The 21012-nt window shown below is 38.3% G+C and overlaps 1 protein-coding gene across 2 annotated transcripts in view; it reads left to right on the top strand.

The window, feature by feature from the left end:
- The window catches only part of ATP2C1 (ATPase secretory pathway Ca2+ transporting 1), a 119747-nt gene that overhangs the window by 82260 nt on the left and 16475 nt on the right, over window positions 1-21012 (top strand). For both annotated transcript variants that reach the window (XM_024747854.1, XM_024747862.1), the window contains exons 12-19: window positions 1075-1199; window positions 2325-2422; window positions 5524-5619; window positions 5709-5798; window positions 7634-7738; window positions 12292-12448; window positions 17078-17248; window positions 18347-18444. In XM_024747854.1, coding sequence (XP_024603622.1) covers window positions 1075-1199; window positions 2325-2422; window positions 5524-5619; window positions 5709-5798; window positions 7634-7738; window positions 12292-12448; window positions 17078-17248; window positions 18347-18444 — 940 coding nt within the window. The remainder of the gene's footprint in view (window positions 1-1074; window positions 1200-2324; window positions 2423-5523; window positions 5620-5708; window positions 5799-7633; window positions 7739-12291; window positions 12449-17077; window positions 17249-18346; window positions 18445-21012) is intronic.

Here is a 21012-nt window from a genome sequence, read left to right on the forward strand (position 1 = left end):
GTTGAAGTTTTTCACAATCCATTTTATTCCTCTGTAAATTATTTATAAAATGATTTAAATGTAAAGGTCCATTGGATCTAGATTATATTGTAGAAACTGGGCAGTAGAGGGAGTTCAGGGAGCATTGTTAGAATGAAGGATAGGCATGCACCTGTCCTTATCTGTAGCAGAATCAGGAGATATGGAATGGGACAAAAGTAGAGATTTAATTTGAGGTGGTTTTTCTTTTTTAGTATTACGAAGGGAAATAGTGAAGTAATTTTTTTGTTGTGATAAAATGCACATACCATAAAATTTTCCATTTTAAAGTATACAGTTCAGTGAAGTTAAATACATTCATAATGTTACCACCATCACCACCATCTAGTGTCAGAACTTTCTCATCACCCCCAAAAGAAAACCCTGGGCCCATTTTCAGTCATTCCCCATTCTTCCCTCTCCCTACCAGCTGACGACCACTAAACTGCTTTTTGTCCCTTTGGATCTGCTTATTCTTGATATCTCATGTAAGTGAAATCATGCAACATGTGTCCTGCTGCTTTCAGTTAGCATGATGTTTTCAAGGTTTTTCCATTCGTAGCATGAATCAGTACTTCATTCTTTTTTATGGCTGAATAGTACTCCCTTGTATGGGCACACCACAGTTTCCCATTCATCAGTTGATGAATATTTGGGCTCTTTCCATCTTTTGGCTATTGTGAATAATGCTGCTATGAACATTCATGTACAAGTTTTTGTCTGAACACCTGTTATTATCTATATTTATAGATGAGAAACTAAACTACAGAGGTGGAGGCATAATAGCTTGAGGTCACACAGGTGAAATTGAAGCTGGGGGTACAAATCTAGGCAGTCTGATGTCAGAACCTATATTCTTTAACCACTGTGCTTAACCTGGTAGCTAGTAGGTGTCCAATAAATGTTAATCAGTTTTCCCTCATTTTGAGACCTTTTTTGGGTTTGACAACAACAATTTTACATTTTTAACCTCTGCTTTAAGTAACAGCCAATTGAAATTATTGCTATGGGTACTACTGAATTTATACTTCAGTGCTATATCTTTACTGGTTACAGTTTGGCTGTAGCAGCAATTCCTGAAGGTCTTCCCATTGTGGTCACAGTGACTCTAGCCCTTGGTGTTATGAGAATGGTGAAGAAAAGGGCCATTGTGAAAAAACTACCTATTGTTGAAACTCTGGGTAAGTCTCTGGTTAGAGCATGCTTATTGATTGACATGATAGTTTACATCAACAGGGGTCTTTGGGTTTTACAGTTTTTGTCTTAGAGCAGTCCCCAGCCTTTTTGGCACCAGGGACCAGTTTCACGGAAGACAGTTTTTCCACAGATGGGGGGAGGTTGGTGGTGGTTCAGGCGGTAACGCGAGCGATGGGAAGCGATGAAGAGCAGCAGGTGAAGCTTCGCTCGTTCACCCGCTGCTCACCTCCTGCTGTGCAGCCCCGTTCTTAACAGGCCCTGGACCGGTACTGGTCTGTGGCCCGGGGGTTGGGGACCCCTGTCTTAGAGGTTTACATGGTGGTGTTTGGCTTGTCGCAATGTTGAGTATGGTTTTAACAACCAAAAAAGGTCATTAAAAATTCATATTACTTGGGTCGGGGAGCTTTAAATCTTTCTGCATCATGGACTGTTCTAATGCTTAAATCATGTAAAAAAAAAAAAAAAAGTAACAAATGAAACCATAGAGTGACAGAGAAATGTTTTCTTTTGACATCTCAAGGAAGATAATTGATAATTATAGATCCTAAAATGTCATTCTTGAGTTGAATTTTTTAAGAACAGTAAGCATACAGTAATTATATTACTGTAACAATTTTATGTGTGATATGAAAATTGTGGTAACTTTATGTATGTTATGAAACTTCTTTTTATTTAGGAATTCAGAAATGTTGAATTTAACTTCTAGTTTGCATTTTAATATTGAGAAGGCAAAAACTCCTTAAAATAATGGCTGAAAAAATTATATGGGTTTATATTATATGGGTTTATATTAAGGTAACCTTGAAACTTCCTAGAAAATGTCACTACTTTTCACTACATGAAAAGTCACTACATAAAGCTATTATCAAGTAGCTTTGTAGAAATTCAACTGGAAATAAAAAGTCAGCATTTATCAGTATCTAATTAAAACTGTTCATACCTCATGATGAAGTAAGAACAGGAGAGAAAACAACCTAAAATTATCCATGAGCTTGATTTGTACAAAATTTCATAGAAGCAGGGCAGGCTTTCAGAGTCTTTGATTTATTTTTAATGTGAACTTGTATTTTTCCCTGACTCTTGGTGACTTGTAGTGATTTATTCTTTAGGCTGCTGTAATGTGATTTGTTCAGATAAAACTGGGACCCTGACGAAGAATGAAATGACTGTTACCCACGTATTTACTTCGGATGGCCTGCGTGCTGAGGTACTCTGTAGACTTTTTTTTTTTTTTAACAGCAGAATTCCCTTTCAGAAGTTTTGGTGTTTAGCGTTCCTAACCATTCTAGTGTCTTTAGAAGGGCTGCAAGTTAGCAGCTGAACTTTTCTGTCCCGTGTGATTCTCCCAAGTCTTGATCCTGCTCCAGTTGTGCAGTCCAGAAACATTGATCCCCCTCGACACCTCTCCTTCTGTCTCCCCTACATCCATCTATTACCAGACTCTGGATGCCTAAATGAAGATGTTTCAGTGGCTTTGCATTGTGACCAGGGTCCTGAAATGGGGCTGCTCACAGCCCTACGTGTTCTGTCGCTTGTTTCCTTCCTCAGCCTGTATCTCTCCTTTGCTCGCCATACACCAAATACATTGACTTTATGGTTCTTTCAGTGTGACAAAATTCCTCCTACTGAAGGACCTTTGTTGCTGTTGTCACTACTTAGGACAGTCTAATGCCTCTTCAACCTTTGCACCTCATTTCCAACCCATTTCTTCAGAAAAGCTTTGCTGACCACCCAGAACTCACCCTGTGTTACACCTTTTCATAGTTCCATACCTCTTAGTTCAGGTGAAATCCTCTGTCTCTCTTCCCATGTAAGTATTGGGTTGGCCAAAAAGTGCCTTTGGTTATTAAGTAAAAATAAAAGACACATTTTTCATTTTCACCAAGAACTTTATTGAACAACGTATTCACCCTTTTGCTCCACTACCTTCTGCCATTTTTCAGGCAACTTCATAATTCCATCTTCCCAAAACTTTTTATCTTTTTGAGCAAAGAACTGTCCCAGGTGCCTTTTACAGTCTTCCAGGGAATTGAGATTTTTTTCCATTAATATAATTTTGTAAAGACCTTAATAAATGGAAATCGGAAGGTGCAATGTCTGGTGAATATGGCGGATGAATCAGAACTTCCCAGCCAAGCTGTGACAGTTTTTGCCTGGTCATCAAAGAAACATGAGGTCTTGCATTATCCTGCTGGAAGATTATGCGTTTTCTGTTGACTAATTCTGGACACTTTTCGTCAAGTGCTGCTTTCAGTTGGTCTAATTGGGAGCAGTACTTGTTGGAATTAATCGTTTGGTTTTCCGGAAGGAGCTCATGGTAGAGGACTCCCTTCCAATCCCACCATATATACAACATCACTTTCTTTGGATGAAGCGGGCTTTGGTGTGGTTGGTGGTGGCTCATTTCACTTGCCCTACAATCTCTTCCATTCCACCCTGTTGTACAGTATCCACTTTTCGTTGCCTGTCACAATTTGTTTTAAAAACGAAACATTTTCATTATAAGTAGAGAATCACCTGTGAAAATACGGTCAAGAAGATTTTTTTCGCTTAACCTGTGTGGAACGCAAACATCAAAGCAATCAACCTAACCAAGCTGGTGCAAATGATTTTCAACGCTTGACTTGGATGTTTTGAGTATGTCGGCTATCTCCCGCGTGGTATAATGTTGATTGTTCTCAATTAATGTCTCGATTTGATCACTGTCAACTTCAACTGGTCTACCCGACCGTGGAGCATCGTCCAGCGAAAAATCTCCAGCACGAAATTTTGCACACCACTTTTGACATGTTCAATCAGTCACAGCACCTTCTCCATACACTGCACAAATTTTTTTTTGCATTTCGGTTGCGCTTTTACCTTTCTTGAAATAATAAAGCATGATATACTGAAAATGTTGCTTTTTTCCTTCAATCTTCAGTATTAAAATGGCTACACAAAAATTCACCAATTTTAATAAGCCTTATTTTAAATGCACACTGGTATAACAGCTGTCACGTACAATCTAACAAAATTGTATTGAATGAAGTTAAAGACAACTAAGTGCTACTAGAGCCATCTTAGGGAAAAAACTGAATGAACCTTTCGGCCAACCCAATATAATAGAGCAGGATCTCTGTTGCCCAGCACAGGGTCTGCCTCATACTAGTAAATACTTTCCGAAAGAATAAATGAATGGATGAATTAATCTACTTTAAAAATTATACATTGGCAGCCCCTGAAGTGCATGTCAGTGTATGTGCACACGTTCCAATCTCTGGATTGGTATTGGACTTTGTGGGATTTCTGGCTGGAATTTTCATTAACACTGTTGATGATGGGAACAGTATTTTAAAATGTATTTATAGCCAATTGTCTGAGCAAAGGAAGCATTTCACAAATTGACAGAAGTTGTACTTAAGTCTATTTAATTCCATTTTACTAGGTCTTAAAATGAGACTATTGATATTTATGGTGTTAGATTTGGTTAAGGATACCCAGTGCTATGTTGAATGTGCCTTTTCTGGATGACTCAGAAGGGTCATTGGGGTTACATGTGCTTATATTATATGGTCCAGGTATGAAAGGTAAGATATAGGTTTCTCTTTTGTTTTAAGCCCATAATTTTATATGTCAAACATTAACTGTTTGTTAATTCCTCTAAACTGTCCTATTTTTATTGTGATATTTAACTTTTCTTTGGCTTGGTTTGTTCTAGCTGTATAGGATAAGTATCTGACTTGTCTCTGATTTTAAAAATTTGCATGTAATATATACTATGTTAAAGTAGTTTGTAAGTGCTAGGGTAAATCACTTGTCTATGAGCCTGCATATTTGCAAAAAGAATTCTACTTTTGTCTAGGTCACAGGTTTGTCATGAATGTTAGATGTGGTAATAGATTTGAATTCTTTGCAAATTGTAGTGTTACGTAAATGTAATGTTATATAAATTTAAGCTCACTCTTATATAGAGATTTTCATGGTTTATTTATCCTTTCTATAGTATATTGTAAGTAGAGGAAATATAAGGTTATATTAATTATATTAACAATTACGTGTTTCTGTTTACAATATACTATGCATTATAATGATTAATTAGCATAATTAGTAGTTAATTATTAGTATAATTAACTGTAGGTTTACCATTGTGGTGAAAATTACTATCTATATTCTTTTATTAATGTTGTTTCAGACAAATTTAAATGCTTTTCTAGGTGTACGCACTAACAGTGTCATGATGTATAAAATGAAATGAACGCAACTCATAGCTTTTGGTTTTCGTTAAGTATTGTCACTGTCTGCTGGTATTATTGACTCTACGTTCCTTAGGTTACTGGAGTTGGCTACAATCCATTTGGGGAAGTGATTGTTGATGGTGATGTTGTTCATGGATTCTATAACCCATCTGTTAGCAGAATTGTCGAGGTAAATATTGCATTCTCTAAGAAAGTGGCTCTCTTCATAATGACTTAGGAGGCAGTGATGGGTTCATAGTTTATGTGTATTTCTCTTAGGCGGGCTGTGTGTGCAATGATGCTGTAATTAGAAACAACACTCTAATGGGGAAACCAACAGAAGGAGCCTTAATTGCTCTTGCAATGAAGGTATGTGCCTGGTCTCTCTTCTTTGACATGTGAAAATATCACCCTCACAAGAGAATGTGAAGCCATAAATTTCAGTATTACTGGCTTTTAGGTGTAGAGTGAAGAAGATTCACATTAGAGTGAAGAAGATTCACATTATTTCATAGTTTTTATTGCCTTTTGGGAACCAATTTTATTCTTCCTGGAAATACAGAGCATAGAGGTTTTTCACTATAACTTTATATCTCCTCCATGCAGCATACAAACTAATGACCAGTGACAGTTTTGTTCTTATGAAGTAATATTCTTGTCTTCCATAATATTCAGAGTGTAGTGTGAAAAGCTGTATAAATGTGTGTAATTGCTGATAAATGCCAATTTTCAAATGCGTAAGAGGCAGCATTCTTTAGTATTTCCACATGAAGGTATTAAGGCCAGCATGAGAAGTCAGCTTTACTTTTTCCAGTCTTCCATTTCCTTTCCTTCCCCTTCCTCATTATCAATTTCTTGCAGTGAGTGTAGAGTTAGAGTTTGTGTTGGGGAGAAGGGGTGCTGCCCTCAGTGACCCTTTTATCTGTCCCAATTGATCTCCTCTTCTAAGTCCTACAGTTGATTAAATGAGAAACCTAAAAGTCCAACCTGGCATTCCCATAACAAAAATAAAACTACTTTTAAGAGCAGTCTTAGGAAACTTTGAGACTTATATAAAACAGGATGCCTCTAAATGAGGTTGCTTGAATTGAGATTCAATATAGAAATGTAGGTTGTTGTAACATTTAACTTGATAAAGTAAAATTGGTATATCTATAATATATACATTATTTCTGTTTCCTTAACAGAAAGTCTCATTCCTTTATCATTTGTTCTGCTTGTAACTAAAACAGCATAGTATAGCTTTTTAAAAGATATTCAGAAGTTAAATAACTTAACAAGTATTTATTGTGTTATATTTAACTTTCTCTCTTTGAGAAACAAAGTGTGTGAAACCGCCTCTTTATGGGTGGGGACCTCACAATTTAGGTAGGGAGTCGAGCTGTATGTAAGAAGAGTGCACATTTGGACTTGGGACCTGGACTTTGAAGGGGAGGAAGGATTTAGATGGGGGTGGGGGGTAAGCTAGGGAAAGAGCAAGAATAAAAGCACAGAGAAATAAAAAAACATGGACTGGATTGTGGCTTATGAATTGGTTGACCCGGATGAAATGGAACAGTTTGAGTGGCTCCGAGGGTGGTTAAGTAGGCTGTGTAGTGGGTTACTGGAGGATTTTTGAAAGCTAGGAAGGAGAGTCTGAACATGTTTCAGTAGACAGTAAAAAGCAATAAGCCAGGTTTTTGAATAGTTTAAAGAATATTTTTGAATATTTGGTGGGAAGTGCAAAGGGTAAGGAAAGAGAAGAGCTACATGGCATTGGTAGTAGTTGGCATGTCAAGGGGTGGGGCAAAAGGGAGTAGCATGGCAGCAGCAGGCAGGGTAAATTCGAACCCCAGAGAAGCGAGGAGTTGAATCTGAAGCTTCTGTTGATTATAAAGTATGTATTGGCTGGGCACCTTTATTTGTTATCCTGCTTCCTTCCAGAGTTTGAGCCAGTTGAGATTTTAATATAGTCAGTGTTGAAGTTTTGCTCTGTATTTAGTTCAATAGCATGCCCTAGACTTTATCAAACACCTAGGCTTTCATGTTGAACATGTGTGCTGCTGTTCAGAGAAATATGGTAGGTATAGATGGAACACAGCTGTTTGAAAAATAATCCAGGTATCTCTAGCCAGCCTCCCTACAAATTGTGACCCTTGTTTCTTTCTTAAAGGAAAAAATAGTCACGTGTTGGTGAGAATTAACTTTCCTTTTGTGCCATATAGATGGGTCTTGATGGACTTCAACAGGATTATATCAGAAAAGCTGAATACCCTTTTAGCTCTGAGCAGAAGTGGATGGCTGTTAAGTGTGTGCATCGAACACAGCAGGTATCCTTCCATCATAGAAAACTTACTCTGTGTTGTTTAACTAGATTACTGTTTTTCATTTATTATCCACCTTTAGATTTAAGCAGTCATTGAGCATAACACAGACCATCTCTGAAGTGTGTGTGATTCATAGTACACTCATCCCTGGTTGTTTTCATGTTCTCTTTGAATTTATGCATAGACATGTCAGTTTTGCTGCGTGAGCAAACAGCTCAAATGAGCTGGAGCCTGGTCTCAGTCTCCTGGAGATTGTGACATCAGTCTTTCGACATCTTTTTTGTTCTTGATGACAGATTTCTGCTGTCTGTGTTTTTCCACTGAAGAATGTCTTGTCTTCAGGCTGAACAAAAACTACATTATTTTGTGGAAACATGGTTACCAAATAATGTATAATTCATGTTAGTTGATCCAGCTTACAAACTGACAAAACGAAATGCACTGATATTTCAAGCTACTTATCTCTGGGTGCTTTAGAAATTTTTACACAGTGCAGTAAGAGTTATGTACAATAGTTATCTACAGCGTATAATCATATCACTCATAGTTGCTATTACCAGCTTGATGCTTACACTTACTTTGGCCTTAAAAATATATAGCTGTTTTTACATTTTCTTTATTAGGAATTAATAAACGGTTATGTGTTTTTACCTGTGAACAAACATTAGAAACCAGTTACATCTCTGTAGATGGGAAGTAGTGAGAGGATTCTCCCTTGCCCATAATAAGTAGGAAACATTGGTATTAAATTGCTCAACATTGAACTTGTGCCAGGAACTCTGATGATGAGGGGAAAAAAGATTTCTGTTTAGTCTTTAAAGGAACTGTTATAAACTTCAGGGAAGGGATACAGTTGGAAACAAAACTATAAAAATAAAATGCCTGTTACTTTAAACCTTGTAATGTAAAGCTTTCAAAAATTGCATCAGAGTTAGGTAATTTTTAGCTGATGTCCCTTGTCTATATAGTTACATAGCAAGAATATGTATATGAGTTTATTTGCAAGGTGTATTTCTTTACATTTTATATATGATCACACACTACTTCAAGATAATGTGGCTCATGTAAAGTTCGAAGATTTGACTTCAGCAATTTTGAATCTAACCTCACCAAAGTTGTACATTGACTCTTTTCAGTTGGGGGTAGGGGTAGGGAGTGGCGACATATAAGTATAGAAAGGGCGTGATTATTCTTTCCATTTGCTGACTTGAAGAGTTTCTCTTGGAAAACAAAATCAACAGATTTAACTAACAAAACCCAAACCCGCTGACCTGACTCAGGATCTAGAAGAGGTCAGCCTGGCACAGATATGAAAAATGTACCAGTTTAAAAACAGCCCCACGGGACTTCCCTGGTGTCACAGTGGTTAAGAATCCGCCTGCTAATGCAGGGGACAGGGGTTTGAGCCCTCAAAGAAGAGTAGCCCCTGCTCACCGCAACTAGAGAAAGCCCTTGGGCAGCAATGAAGACCCATGCAGCCAGAAACAAACAAACAAACGAAAAACAGCCCCAGGCTCAAATAGTTTGTCTTTAGAGGACTTTCATTTGAACACGACAATCTGCATTTATCTCTGCTCTCTCCCTGGAACCTACCAAAATGACAACCAACGAATAAAAGATGAACTAAAAAAGAGGACGTATGGGAAAGACTTAGGGGGACAGGTATCTTTGAAGGTGGGGCCTAAGGCATGTGGCTAAAAAGAGGAGAGCAGGTTAAAATTCTAATAAGGAACCAACAGAACTCCCCCACTTACTTTTCTGTTTCTTGAGGCCAGACCAGAAATGTCATCTTGGGGACAAGAGTGGAAGGCAGAATTAAGGTTTAAGACTAAACACAGGGTGATTAAGGGCAAGCCGTTGTCCTAGGTCCTAACTCCACTTTCTCCGAATGCTTGCAGGTAGGTATCCCCATATCCTCATTCTCCAAGTCAGAAGATTGAAGAGTTTTAGAGAAGCTGACTGATCCTGGGGAGATCCCTACAGTATGGAGTAGTCCTAAATAAGCTCTTTGTTCATTGGTAGAGTTTACCTGCTCCTGGTCTTCGTCTTGTCACTCTACTGTGAGGGCTACCAGTTGATAAACCCTGCAGTGCCCATGGAGTTTCTAGACCTTTATTTGCTTTGGTCTTGAATGTAAATGGACAGACAGGGATTGCGAGATACTTGGGGAAAGCCTTCAGTATGAAAGACACAGACCAAGCCAACAGAGAAAAGGGTCTCAGAAACAAAGATAGTGCTGGATGCTGAAGAAAATTTCCAAAGACCATAAAAAATGACAAGATACTTTAAATAGAATGTTTTTCAAATAAAGTCAAGGAATCTATCAGAAAGTAGAAAAGTCAAAGAGGTGGACAATATAAAAGGTAAGGTGTAAAAATCAGAGAATTGATGTAGGAGATCCAATATCCACCTAATAGTGGTGACAGAAAATGGGAAGATTCTGGCAAATAACATCAGGAAAATTTCTAGAGGAAGAACTTCAGCTTCTAGAATAAAATTGCCCACCAGCTGCTCAGCACAATGTGTATGTTACAGAGCGGTGGGGGTGAGAGAGTAAACACACCAAGGTCCACGATCAAGTAATCTGAGGGCACTTAGCGTTCTAAAAGCTTCCAGAGATTGTGGGGTGGGAGGAAAGGCAAGGGGGAGGAGGTCCTACACCAAAGTTTAGGACTTTCCAAATGCAGCACTGCACACTGGAGGCTGGAAGATGATGGAGGAAAGCCTTTAACTGAGAGGCGATCTCTTCCCAGCTGAGCTTACATATGTGGGGGTAAAATAAAAATGTTTCCCAACAAGCCTCAAAGTGTATAGCCCACACAGTTTTTCTTAGATACTGATGGATGTGTTATTCCAAGGTAAAAGTATAAATCAAGGAACAGGGAGACTTAGAACCTCGTGAGTTCTAACCAGCAGAGGGGTGAACGGAAGCTCCTGGATGCCAATCATGCACCAAGCCTGGAAATGAGCCAGCTCACACTGGAAAAGGAAGGGAGAGCACAGCCCGAGGAGGGAGTTCTCAGTCATAATATGGGAGTAATGGCTCACCTACTTATTGGATCATGTGAAAAATACATTGAGAAGGGCTTTATATGACATGGAGGAGCTTGGGAATAATGAGTAATAGGTGTAAAGAAAACTAAGCAAATAAATAGAGACAGTTATTAACTTTATGAAAGATAAAACTTGAACAGGAAGAAATATATTGGGCTTCTGTAGGTCATGGAAACAACATCGTACCTTTCTGCTACGTTTCCCCATAACATCTGGTTACTGCTCACTTGGGGACCACAGAGATGGGCGCTCCTCTCAATGTGAGCTCACACTGTCGTACCAAGGCAGAGGAGGACCACGTTATGCACTGGTTCCTAAATTACCATTTGGAAGTGACACAAGTACTGCTCATGTTTATTGGCCAAAGCAAATCACATCTGACTTCAGAGTGGTAAGAGGTGCAGGAAAATACATTTCTACCGTGTGCCTCCAAGGAGAGCTGGGACGTTTGTGAACTGCTCTGGTGGCCACTTGGCTCAGCAGTGAGGAATTAGAAAGTGAGCAGAATACTGGTGAGTTTTGCTCTGCATGTATTATAACAGTGAGGAGAAGGAATAGATAGTGGGGGTGGCCAGACGATCACCTGTCACAGTAGACAGAGTATAAAATTGTTTAGTGAACAAGTAGCAATAAAAACATAATTAAGGGCTTCCCTGGTGATGCAGTGGTTAAGAATCCGCCTGCCAATGCAGGGGACATGGGTTCAAGCCCCGGTCCGGGAAGATCCCACGTGTCGTGGAGCAGCTAAGCCCGTGTGCCACAACTACTGAGCCTGCGTGCCACAACTGCTGAAGCCTGCACGCCTAGAGCCCGTGCTCCGCAACAAGAGAAGCCACCGCAATGAGAAGCAGGCGCACCGCAACGAAGAGTAGCCCCCGCTCGCTGCAACTAGAGAAAGCCCATGCGCAGCAACGAAGACCCAACCCAGCCAAAAAATAAATTAAAAATAAATAAATAAATAAATTTATAAAGAAATAAAATAAAATTGGTTTGCCTCTGTGGAGTAGGACTGGAGGTGAGGAGGTTTTGGGCAGGGGACTGTGGGTTTTCATTGTAAGTTTTTGTTTATTACTTTACTAGGGTAAAAAATAAAATGTCTGATAATACCCATAATTACAAGGTGGTTGTGAGAATTAAATGGGGTCACGTGTATACATATAATAGCAGTAGTAGAAAGCCTAAACCATTGCTTGTGGGCTGACGTTAGATCTTTTTCCCTCTCCTGTTACATTGTGAGCTGAGAGTGCCTAGTGTGGAGCTGAGTGTAGCCTTGCCTTCACTGTGGCGCTGAGGGTGTGGGGTAGATGCTGTGTTCTAAAGAGGATGCAGAAAACTCCCGTGTGAGCTTTTAATCTTCAGAGTTCAAGTGCTGTTCAAAGCCTTAGGCTTGAGTAACTTCCCTGGGGATTATGGGAATGCATGCCGCTTGTTTTTGATTCCAATGGCAGATATATACAAATTGAAATTAACTTGAATTTATTTGCTGTGTTTTTTCTTTTTAGGACAGACCAGAGATTTGTTTTATGAAGGGTGCTTATGAACAGGTGATTAAGTATTGTACTACATATCACAGCAAAGGGCAGACCTTGACACTCACCCAGCAGCAGAGAGATCTGTACCAACAAGAGAAGGCCCAGATGGGCTCTGCAGGGCTCAGAGGTAAGGCCATTTCAGCACCGTCCCCTAGGTGGAGAGGTAATGCCTTCTTTTAATTGCAGATGAATTCATGCTTCACTTCTGAGCTGCACAGCTCTATTCCAGGGTTCGTAGAAGCCTGCCATTTCTGAAGTGTTAGGTTTTAGTTGACTAATTGTTTCTATGTTCCCAAAACATAAAAAGTTGGGAACGTAGCAAAATATGAAATCTCTGGTTCTTACAGACCTGCAGTGGTCTCTGAGCAGGTGATAGAAATTTTATTTTAGACAAGTTTATCTTGTGAGAACAGTGATAGATAGAAGTAAGGTGGTGTTACTCCTTCCTTACGTTATCACTGGCTCTTGTTTGTTAACCTAAAATACTTTCCTAAATATTAAAAGACTTAAGCCTCTAATTCTTTAAACTGAGGTGGTTACTTACTTGTTCCTCATCTGCTGACTCCTTCCCTTGCCGATCACCAGAGAGGAAAGAGGTGCCCAGACTCTGCTTTGTGAAATGCTGCTGACTGGACAGTGACAGGGAAAGGGGGTCTGCTGTGCACACACACATCGGCCGCTTCTTCTAGGGACATCGTGTGTATGTAGGGTTTAAGAGCAGGGCTTGGGGCTGTACCTGGTTTTTACCTTCTGGCTTGTGGGGAATACACACACACATACACACACCCACACCCATGCACTTATGTAGTCTTTCTCAAGGAAATTGGAAGAGTTGGCTTCCTTAATTTTATTGTTATTTACAAAATGGAAATCAAGCACCACAGTTCCACAACTGCTGAAGCCTGCACGCCTAGAGCCCGTGCTCCGCAACAAGAGAAGCCACCGCAATGAGAAGCAGGCGCACCGCAACGAAGAGTAGCCCCCGCTCGCTGCAACTAGAGAAAGCCCATGCGCAGCAACGAAGACCCAACCCAGCCAAAAAATAAATTAAAAATAAATAAATAAATAAATTTATAAAGAAATAAAATAAAATTGGTTTGCCTCTGTGGAGTAGGACTGGAGGTGAGGAGGTTTTGGGCAGGGGACTGTGGGTTTTCATTGTAAGTTTTTGTTTATTACTTTACTAGGGTAAAAAATAAAATGTCTGATAATACCCATAATTACAAGGTGGTTGTGAGAATTAAATGGGGTCACGTGTATACATATAATAGCAGTAGTAGAAAGCCTAAACCATTGCTTGTGGGCTGACGTTAGATCTTTTTCCCTCTCCTGTTACATTGTGAGCTGAGAGTGCCTAGTGTGGAGCTGAGTGTAGCCTTGCCTTCACTGTGGCGCTGAGGGTGTGGGGTAGATGCTGTGTTCTAAAGAGGATGCAGAAAACTCCCGTGTGAGCTTTTAATCTTCAGAGTTCAAGTGCTGTTCAAAGCCTTAGGCTTGAGTAACTTCCCTGGGGATTATGGGAATGCATGCCGCTTGTTTTTGATTCCAATGGCAGATATATACAAATTGAAATTAACTTGAATTTATTTGCTGTGTTTTTTCTTTTTAGGACAGACCAGAGATTTGTTTTATGAAGGGTGCTTATGAACAGGTGATTAAGTATTGTACTACATATCACAGCAAAGGGCAGACCTTGACACTCACCCAGCAGCAGAGAGATCTGTACCAACAAGAGAAGGCCCAGATGGGCTCTGCAGGGCTCAGAGGTAAGGCCATTTCAGCACCGTCCCCTAGGTGGAGAGGTAATGCCTTCTTTTAATTGCAGATGAATTCATGCTTCACTTCTGAGCTGCACAGCTCTATTCCAGGGTTCGTAGAAGCCTGCCATTTCTGAAGTGTTAGGTTTTAGTTGACTAATTGTTTCTATGTTCCCAAAACATAAAAAGTTGGGAACGTAGCAAAATATGAAATCTCTGGTTCTTACAGACCTGCAGTGGTCTCTGAGCAGGTGATAGAAATTTTATTTTAGACAAGTTTATCTTGTGAGAACAGTGATAGATAGAAGTAAGGTGGTGTTACTCCTTCCTTACGTTATCACTGGCTCTTGTTTGTTAACCTAAAATACTTTCCTAAATATTAAAAGACTTAAGCCTCTAATTCTTTAAACTGAGGTGGTTACTTACTTGTTCCTCATCTGCTGACTCCTTCCCTTGCCGATCACCAGAGAGGAAAGAGGTGCCCAGACTCTGCTTTGTGAAATGCTGCTGACTGGACAGTGACAGGGAAAGGGGGTCTGCTGTGCACACACACATCGGCCGCTTCTTCTAGGGACATCGTGTGTATGTAGGGTTTAAGAGCAGGGCTTGGGGCTGTACCTGGTTTTTACCTTCTGGCTTGTGGGGAATACACACACACATACACACACCCACACCCATGCACTTATGTAGTCTTTCTCAAGGAAATTGGAAGAGTTGGCTTCCTTAATTTTATTGTTATTTACAAAATGGAAATCAAGCACCACAGTTCCAGGGAGCAGGAAACAAGTATAATTTACAAGACTTCTGCTCTTATAATAAGATAGGTTTAGAAAGGTATTCTTGTGGCTTCATTTGAGGGCAGTGTTTTGTTATTCTTAGCAGCTCATAGCAAAAGGGTTTCAAAGTTGGGTTGCATTTAGAGAGTCTTAAAGGTCTGGTATGTGCTCCCTGTTTTCCTCAATTTTTGTAAAAGACGTTTCACACTTTTTTTTGAGTAATTCTCTTCATCTGAAAGATTGTGGAGCTTTGTGTATGTGTGGTTTGGTGTGGTAACATTGTGAAATAGACAAGACTTGGTGGAGGAGAACGTCTTTGTTTCACAGGGCTTTGGGAAACATTCTGGGCATTTGTCCCTTGCTTCACATCTTTTCCTCTTTTCTGCTTATGCTCCATTTTCCTCCTCCCGCTGAAGTTACCGTAAGGAAGAGTAAAGAATAAATGAATAAAGATTTTAAGTTTAACTTGATATGAACTTATTTTATACTTTATAAAACTTAAGTTTCTTAAAATACATGTCGTTAATTTAAAAATTGGAGTACGTTTTGTTTTTATGTTTTAAATATAAAGGAGGAAGTTGGGGGCCCTCCACACAGAAAAGGTCTACATATCTTTGTCCCAAACAGTAACAATAGATCTTCATTTGTGCTAAAGAAGCAAACAAATAAATACAGGATACTGGCCTCTGGGCTAATACCACCCCTTCACTGAGAGTGCCAGGAGCTGGTGTCCCTTTCTTAAGATTTGCTGACACACAGATTGATACTCAGTGCCCCCCTTCTGTTGCCATCTGCCTCTGTTTCAACACTAGGGACTGTCAAATGGCTCATTCTCTCCAGAGTGAAAGCATTTGGGGCTCACATCTACGTAAATAGTTAGGTATGACTCGTACACTGGAAAAATAGAAGTCATTTGCCTCTAACCATGGTTTTCCAAATGTATCTCATCCTTCATACCTTCTGCTTGAATAAGAATGGATACTTCCCGTGATCTCTCTGGGACTTTTCAGTTTCCCTGTAAGATACATATGTTTAGTTTGTGTGCTTTTTTTGGTGTGTTTTCTTTGGTAAGTTGTTCAGTCTTATAATATTCCAGATGGAGACACATCCCTCTGGCTCATAAGGTAGCTACCAGAGGTTCCAGAATTCTGAGAAAAAGCTAAATGGTATTTGGAAATGAACGGTACTTTTTGCTGTATCTTAAGTTCCCGAGGACGACAGGAAACTAACTATAAATGATGGTATGGTGGTATTATTTATATAGTTTTAAGAGAACCAAAGTAACAAATAAGAAAATCCTATTAATGTTACAGAAAGAGTGAAAGAATATAAACTATTGTTGGTATTAGTGGTTTTACAGTCACTTTACAAATTAACTTTACCTCCCAGGGTTTGTTGTGTACAAAATTATTACATGTTGTATATAATTAATATAGCCTTCTCTTCAAGCTATTGAATTGTTCTGGAGGCCTATAAGATGGAAAGATGAAGATACATTAGGAGAAGCCACCTTCAAAGGTGACTGTTTAAAATTGACTTTAAAGCTCAACAAACTGGGGCTTCCCTGGTGGGACAGTGGTTAAGAGAATCTGCCTGCCAATGCAGGGGACACAGGTTCGAGCCCTGGTCTGGGAAGATCCCACATGCCGTAGAGCAGCTAAGCCCGTGTGCCACAACTACTGAAGCCCGTGCGCATGGAGCCTGTGTGTTCCGCAACAAGAGAAGCCATCGCAGTGAGAAGCCCTCGGCAACTAGAGAAAGCCCGTGCACAGCCACGAAAGACCCAACGCAGCCAATAAATAAATAAAACAAATCTATTAAAAAAAATTTTTTTTAAAGAAAAGCTCAACAAACCTATAGTTTTCCAAATAATTAATTGTATTTTTCTTAAGAGTCAGTAGTTTCTGCTGAAAGGAGCTGCATGTTTGCTATGTGAAAACATTTCTTATTTGCTCCTCACTTGTCTTCTCTGCTTAACAGTTCTTTAGTCTTATTCTTTTTAATTTTTAATAAGTTAAAGCAACCCCATATTGAGAACCATTAAACTAGAATATCTTTGCATGTAATAATTTTGATTTTTAGAGTTTTTGTAATTACCACAATGACATTGTCGTCTTAAGTCATTTATCTGAGAAGTGTTATGGTCTCCAGCTTTTGTAAAGTAAATTCTGTTGGTTTTGTGATTCACATTTTCTTTTTCGGATTTTATTATTATTTCTGAAGTTCTTGCTTTGGCTTCTGGTCCTGAATTGGGGCAACTGACGTTCCTTGGCCTGGTGGGAATCATTGATCCTCCTAGAACTGGTGTGAAAGAAGCTGTTACAACACTCATTGCCTCGGGAGTGTCAATAAAAATGATTACTGGGGACTCACAGGAGACTGCAATTGCAATCGGTATAACTAGGCTGCTTCCTTTGTTTTCCATAGTTTTTCTTAAATTACTGCAGTGCATAGTTTTGTGAATCATTTGACATGAAGTGTGTTTACATAATACTGAGTTATACAGTTAAAATTGATGCTTTTGTTTGCTCATACCCTATAAAATTGTGGACCAAATTTTATTTTAGTTAAAAAAATAATACTATTAGTTGAAAATAACTAAAGCATTGTGAAATCACATTATTTTATTTACAAAAGAATAGTTGATTATTTTTAACCTCATAGTCCACTATACTGACGGATAAAAGCACTAGATCATGAATGTGAAAGAAAATATGAAATTTAGTTTTTTCTTTCAACTTGAGTATAATTTTTTAAAAGCAGACTTTGTACCTAATTTGAAAGAAAATAACTTGTGTCTGTATTTCTGTTGTCTAATACATATATGCCTATGTTGTTTGAATGCAGCTTAAGATTACTAAACAAGTATAAGGAAATAAAATGGACATGGAAGTTAATCTCCCAGAACCTGTAAACTATAATTCATACTGATAAATTTTAAATTTGCTAAAGTTCATTAATTCTTATCTTATTAATATGGAAAGAGACTGAGACAGGAATTTCACACTTTATGTGATCTAAGAAAAATATGTCACTGGAAACATCATATTGTTGGGAAGATTGTTCCTAGAGAAACTTCTCAACATTTATTTTCATTTACATAACAACTACATGATACCACAGATGAGCCACCATTTTGCCTGGCTTTGTTTACTTTATTTAAAATGCACTCTGATCTTCATTAAAATTGAGCTCCCAAGCAGAACCTGCTTGGCCTTGTTTCAGTTCTTAGGTGTGGTGGGTTAAATTGTGAAAACTCTTTATTCTTAAATTTAAACAAAAATAAAGTAGTCAAACAGAAAACCCCACAGTTTTTACTAATTCAGTTCTGTTTGTCTTACTGTAGTCTGTCTTGTGATCCCTTCATATAAAGACATTTTATACTTAGAGGGAAAGTGAGTTGATAAATCATATTAAGTGAGCATTATGTTGACTAGCGTATCAAGCAAAACCAATTTGGTTAATTATGTTTTCTTTCCCATTTCACTTCAGCTAGTCGTCTGGGATTATATTCCAAAACCTCCCAGTCAGTCTCAGGAGAAGAAATAGATGCAATGGATGTCCAGCAGCTTTCACAGATGGTGCCAAAGGTAGGCCTAAACCAGAGCCTTTCACACTGAAAGGCCTTATTCTAGGTGTTAGACAACTTCTCCTGTTTGAAACATTTGAAAACAGTTGGGACATGACCACCAGATTCTTTGGTCCAAATCATGAGATGAAATCAGTCTTATCATTGAGAGTATTTATGATGTGATTGTTAGGAATATCAGTACTTTAGCAAGAGCCAAGTTTCCTCTGAGGAAGGTACTGTGGAAATTAACAGTGGTGTTTTGTATTTATAAAGTACAGAGTGGAGAGAGACCGTCACTTCATACTTCTTACCCTTGTGTTCTATTTTAATTGAATGCATTTAAAAAAAATTGAGGTATCATTTGCAAACAGTAAACTTCTTCTTTTTTAATGTACAGCCGTAAGTTTTGACAAATGTGTGTGGTCCTTGTAAACATCACACAATCGGGTACAGGTTCCCCCCACCCCAGATCCTCTTGTTGTGGTCAGCTCCTCCCTCTTTTTCCACTGCTTGGCAACCATCGATTTGTTTTCTGTCCCTATAGTTTTACCTTTTCCAGAATGCTCTAAAAATGGAGGCATATAGTATGAGGGCTTTGAATCTGCTTTTTTGACTTAGCATAATGCATTTTTAATTGCTGAGTAGTATTCCACTGGATTGGATTTGTGTTACCTATGCACTAGTTTAAAGGCATTTGGACTATTTTCAGTTATTGCTGATTATGATTACAACTACTCTAAACATTTGTATATAGTTTTTATATGAAAATAAATATTCATTTCTCTTAGATAAATACCTAAGAGTAGTTGCTGAGTCTCATATGGTTATGTATGTTTAACTTTGTAAGAAAGTGCCAAATTGTTTTACAGGGTGGTTTTATTGTTTTGCATTCCCACCAGCAATGTTTGAAAGGTCTAATTGCTCATATCCTCACCAGCACATGGCATTGTCAGTTTCCCCACTCCCATTCTAATAGGTGTATCATGGTATCTTATTGTGGTTTTAATTTGCATTTCCCTCACAACTAATGATTTTGTGTATCCTTTTCATGTGCTTATTTGCCATTCATATATTTTCTTTAGTGAACAGTCTACCCTGCCTATTTTTAAAAAAATGTTTTATTTTTGAAAGTTACTTATATATTATGGATAAAAGTCCTTTATCAGATATTTGATTGGAAAATATTTTTTCCCAGTCTGGTTTTATTTTTTTATTCTATTAACATTGTCTTTTAAAGAACAGAAGTTTTAAATTTTGGTGAAGTCCAGTTTATAATTTTTTTCTTTTATGGATCATGCTTTTGATATGTTATCTAAGGACTCTTTGCCTAACCCAAGGTCCAAAGATTTTTTCCTGTTTTTTTTTTTTTAATAGAAGTCTCATACTTTTAGGTTTTACACTAACATCTGTGATCCATTTTGAATTATTTTTGTCTATGTGTGAGAAGTGGGTTAAGGTTCATTTGTTTTATGTATGGGTGTTCAGTTGTTCCAGTACCTTTTGTTGAAAAGACTGTCCTTTCTTTTTCATTGAAATGCCTTTTCAGAGCATCTGGGAGCAGTGTGGGTGTCTGATTTGTTTTAGATTTAGTGGGGTAGGTGTTTCCATATTTGAACAGGACTCTGTGTATGTATGTGTGTGTATGTGTCCTATCCTGTTAGTTTCTTCCTGACATTTATTTCTGAAAGAATAAATCCTGTATTAAGTTCCCTGGGGATATTGAGACAAAATGTACATTTAGTAAGTATATGTGAAATCTGCAGTTAATAAAACATTTTCCCATTAATCTTTGTTCAGCCTTTTCTTCCACACCTTTTCCCAGAGATGCTAACAAGTAGTGACATAGGACAGATTTGAAATTTCATTTTATTTGCTTTCTTCAGTTCACTCTCTCTGGCTCTCTGATAAAAATGCTAATGAACTCTGAAAACCAATGTAAAGGCAGTTAGGGAAGGAAGAAGTAAGTTACAAATTGCATCATCAGCCTGGACAAATTACATCATTGGTCATTTTCAAATAAGAGTTTTTGTGCATCAATTATGGCAGATGCTCTGATGCTATTCAAAGAGAAAAGCTCATTGAATTGCTTGGAGTCATCCTGCTCTGTGAAGGAATTCCATAAATACCAGGGCTTTTTTCAGGTTTATCATGTCTTTTGAAAACCCAAGTCTTTTCTTTCCTTTAGGTCCTTTTAGTCCCCCCCAACCCCTACTTTGTCTTTTTTCCCATTTTTATCTTGTGTTCATGTAACTCTTAAACCTTGGTCTTATGCTTTTACTTCAGATCATTTTGAAAAGTTTTTCTTTTATTAGTGTTAGAACAAAACAAAACTTTTCTTCTAAATTGCCAGCTCACTGAGGTTTTCCCACATGTATTAAAAATCATATTAATGAATTCTGTTCCTCATTAAAACGTTTTTTGGCTTTTCTGTTTCCATAATTCTGTCACACATTCCAAATCCCTTAACATTTCTCTGTCCTTTTGACCTAGAGCCAGTTAGAAAGTAGTATGGAAACTGAATTTTGCTTAATTATTTATAAAGTCCATCTGGGAATTCTCAGTGTTTTTTTTTTTTTTTTTTTTTGGG

This window comes from Neophocaena asiaeorientalis, unplaced genomic scaffold (genome assembly GCF_003031525.2).
Source record: "Neophocaena asiaeorientalis asiaeorientalis breed wild unplaced genomic scaffold, Neophocaena_asiaeorientalis_V1.1 scaffold33, whole genome shotgun sequence".
Classification (NCBI taxonomy): domain Eukaryota; kingdom Metazoa; phylum Chordata; class Mammalia; order Artiodactyla; family Phocoenidae; genus Neophocaena; species Neophocaena asiaeorientalis.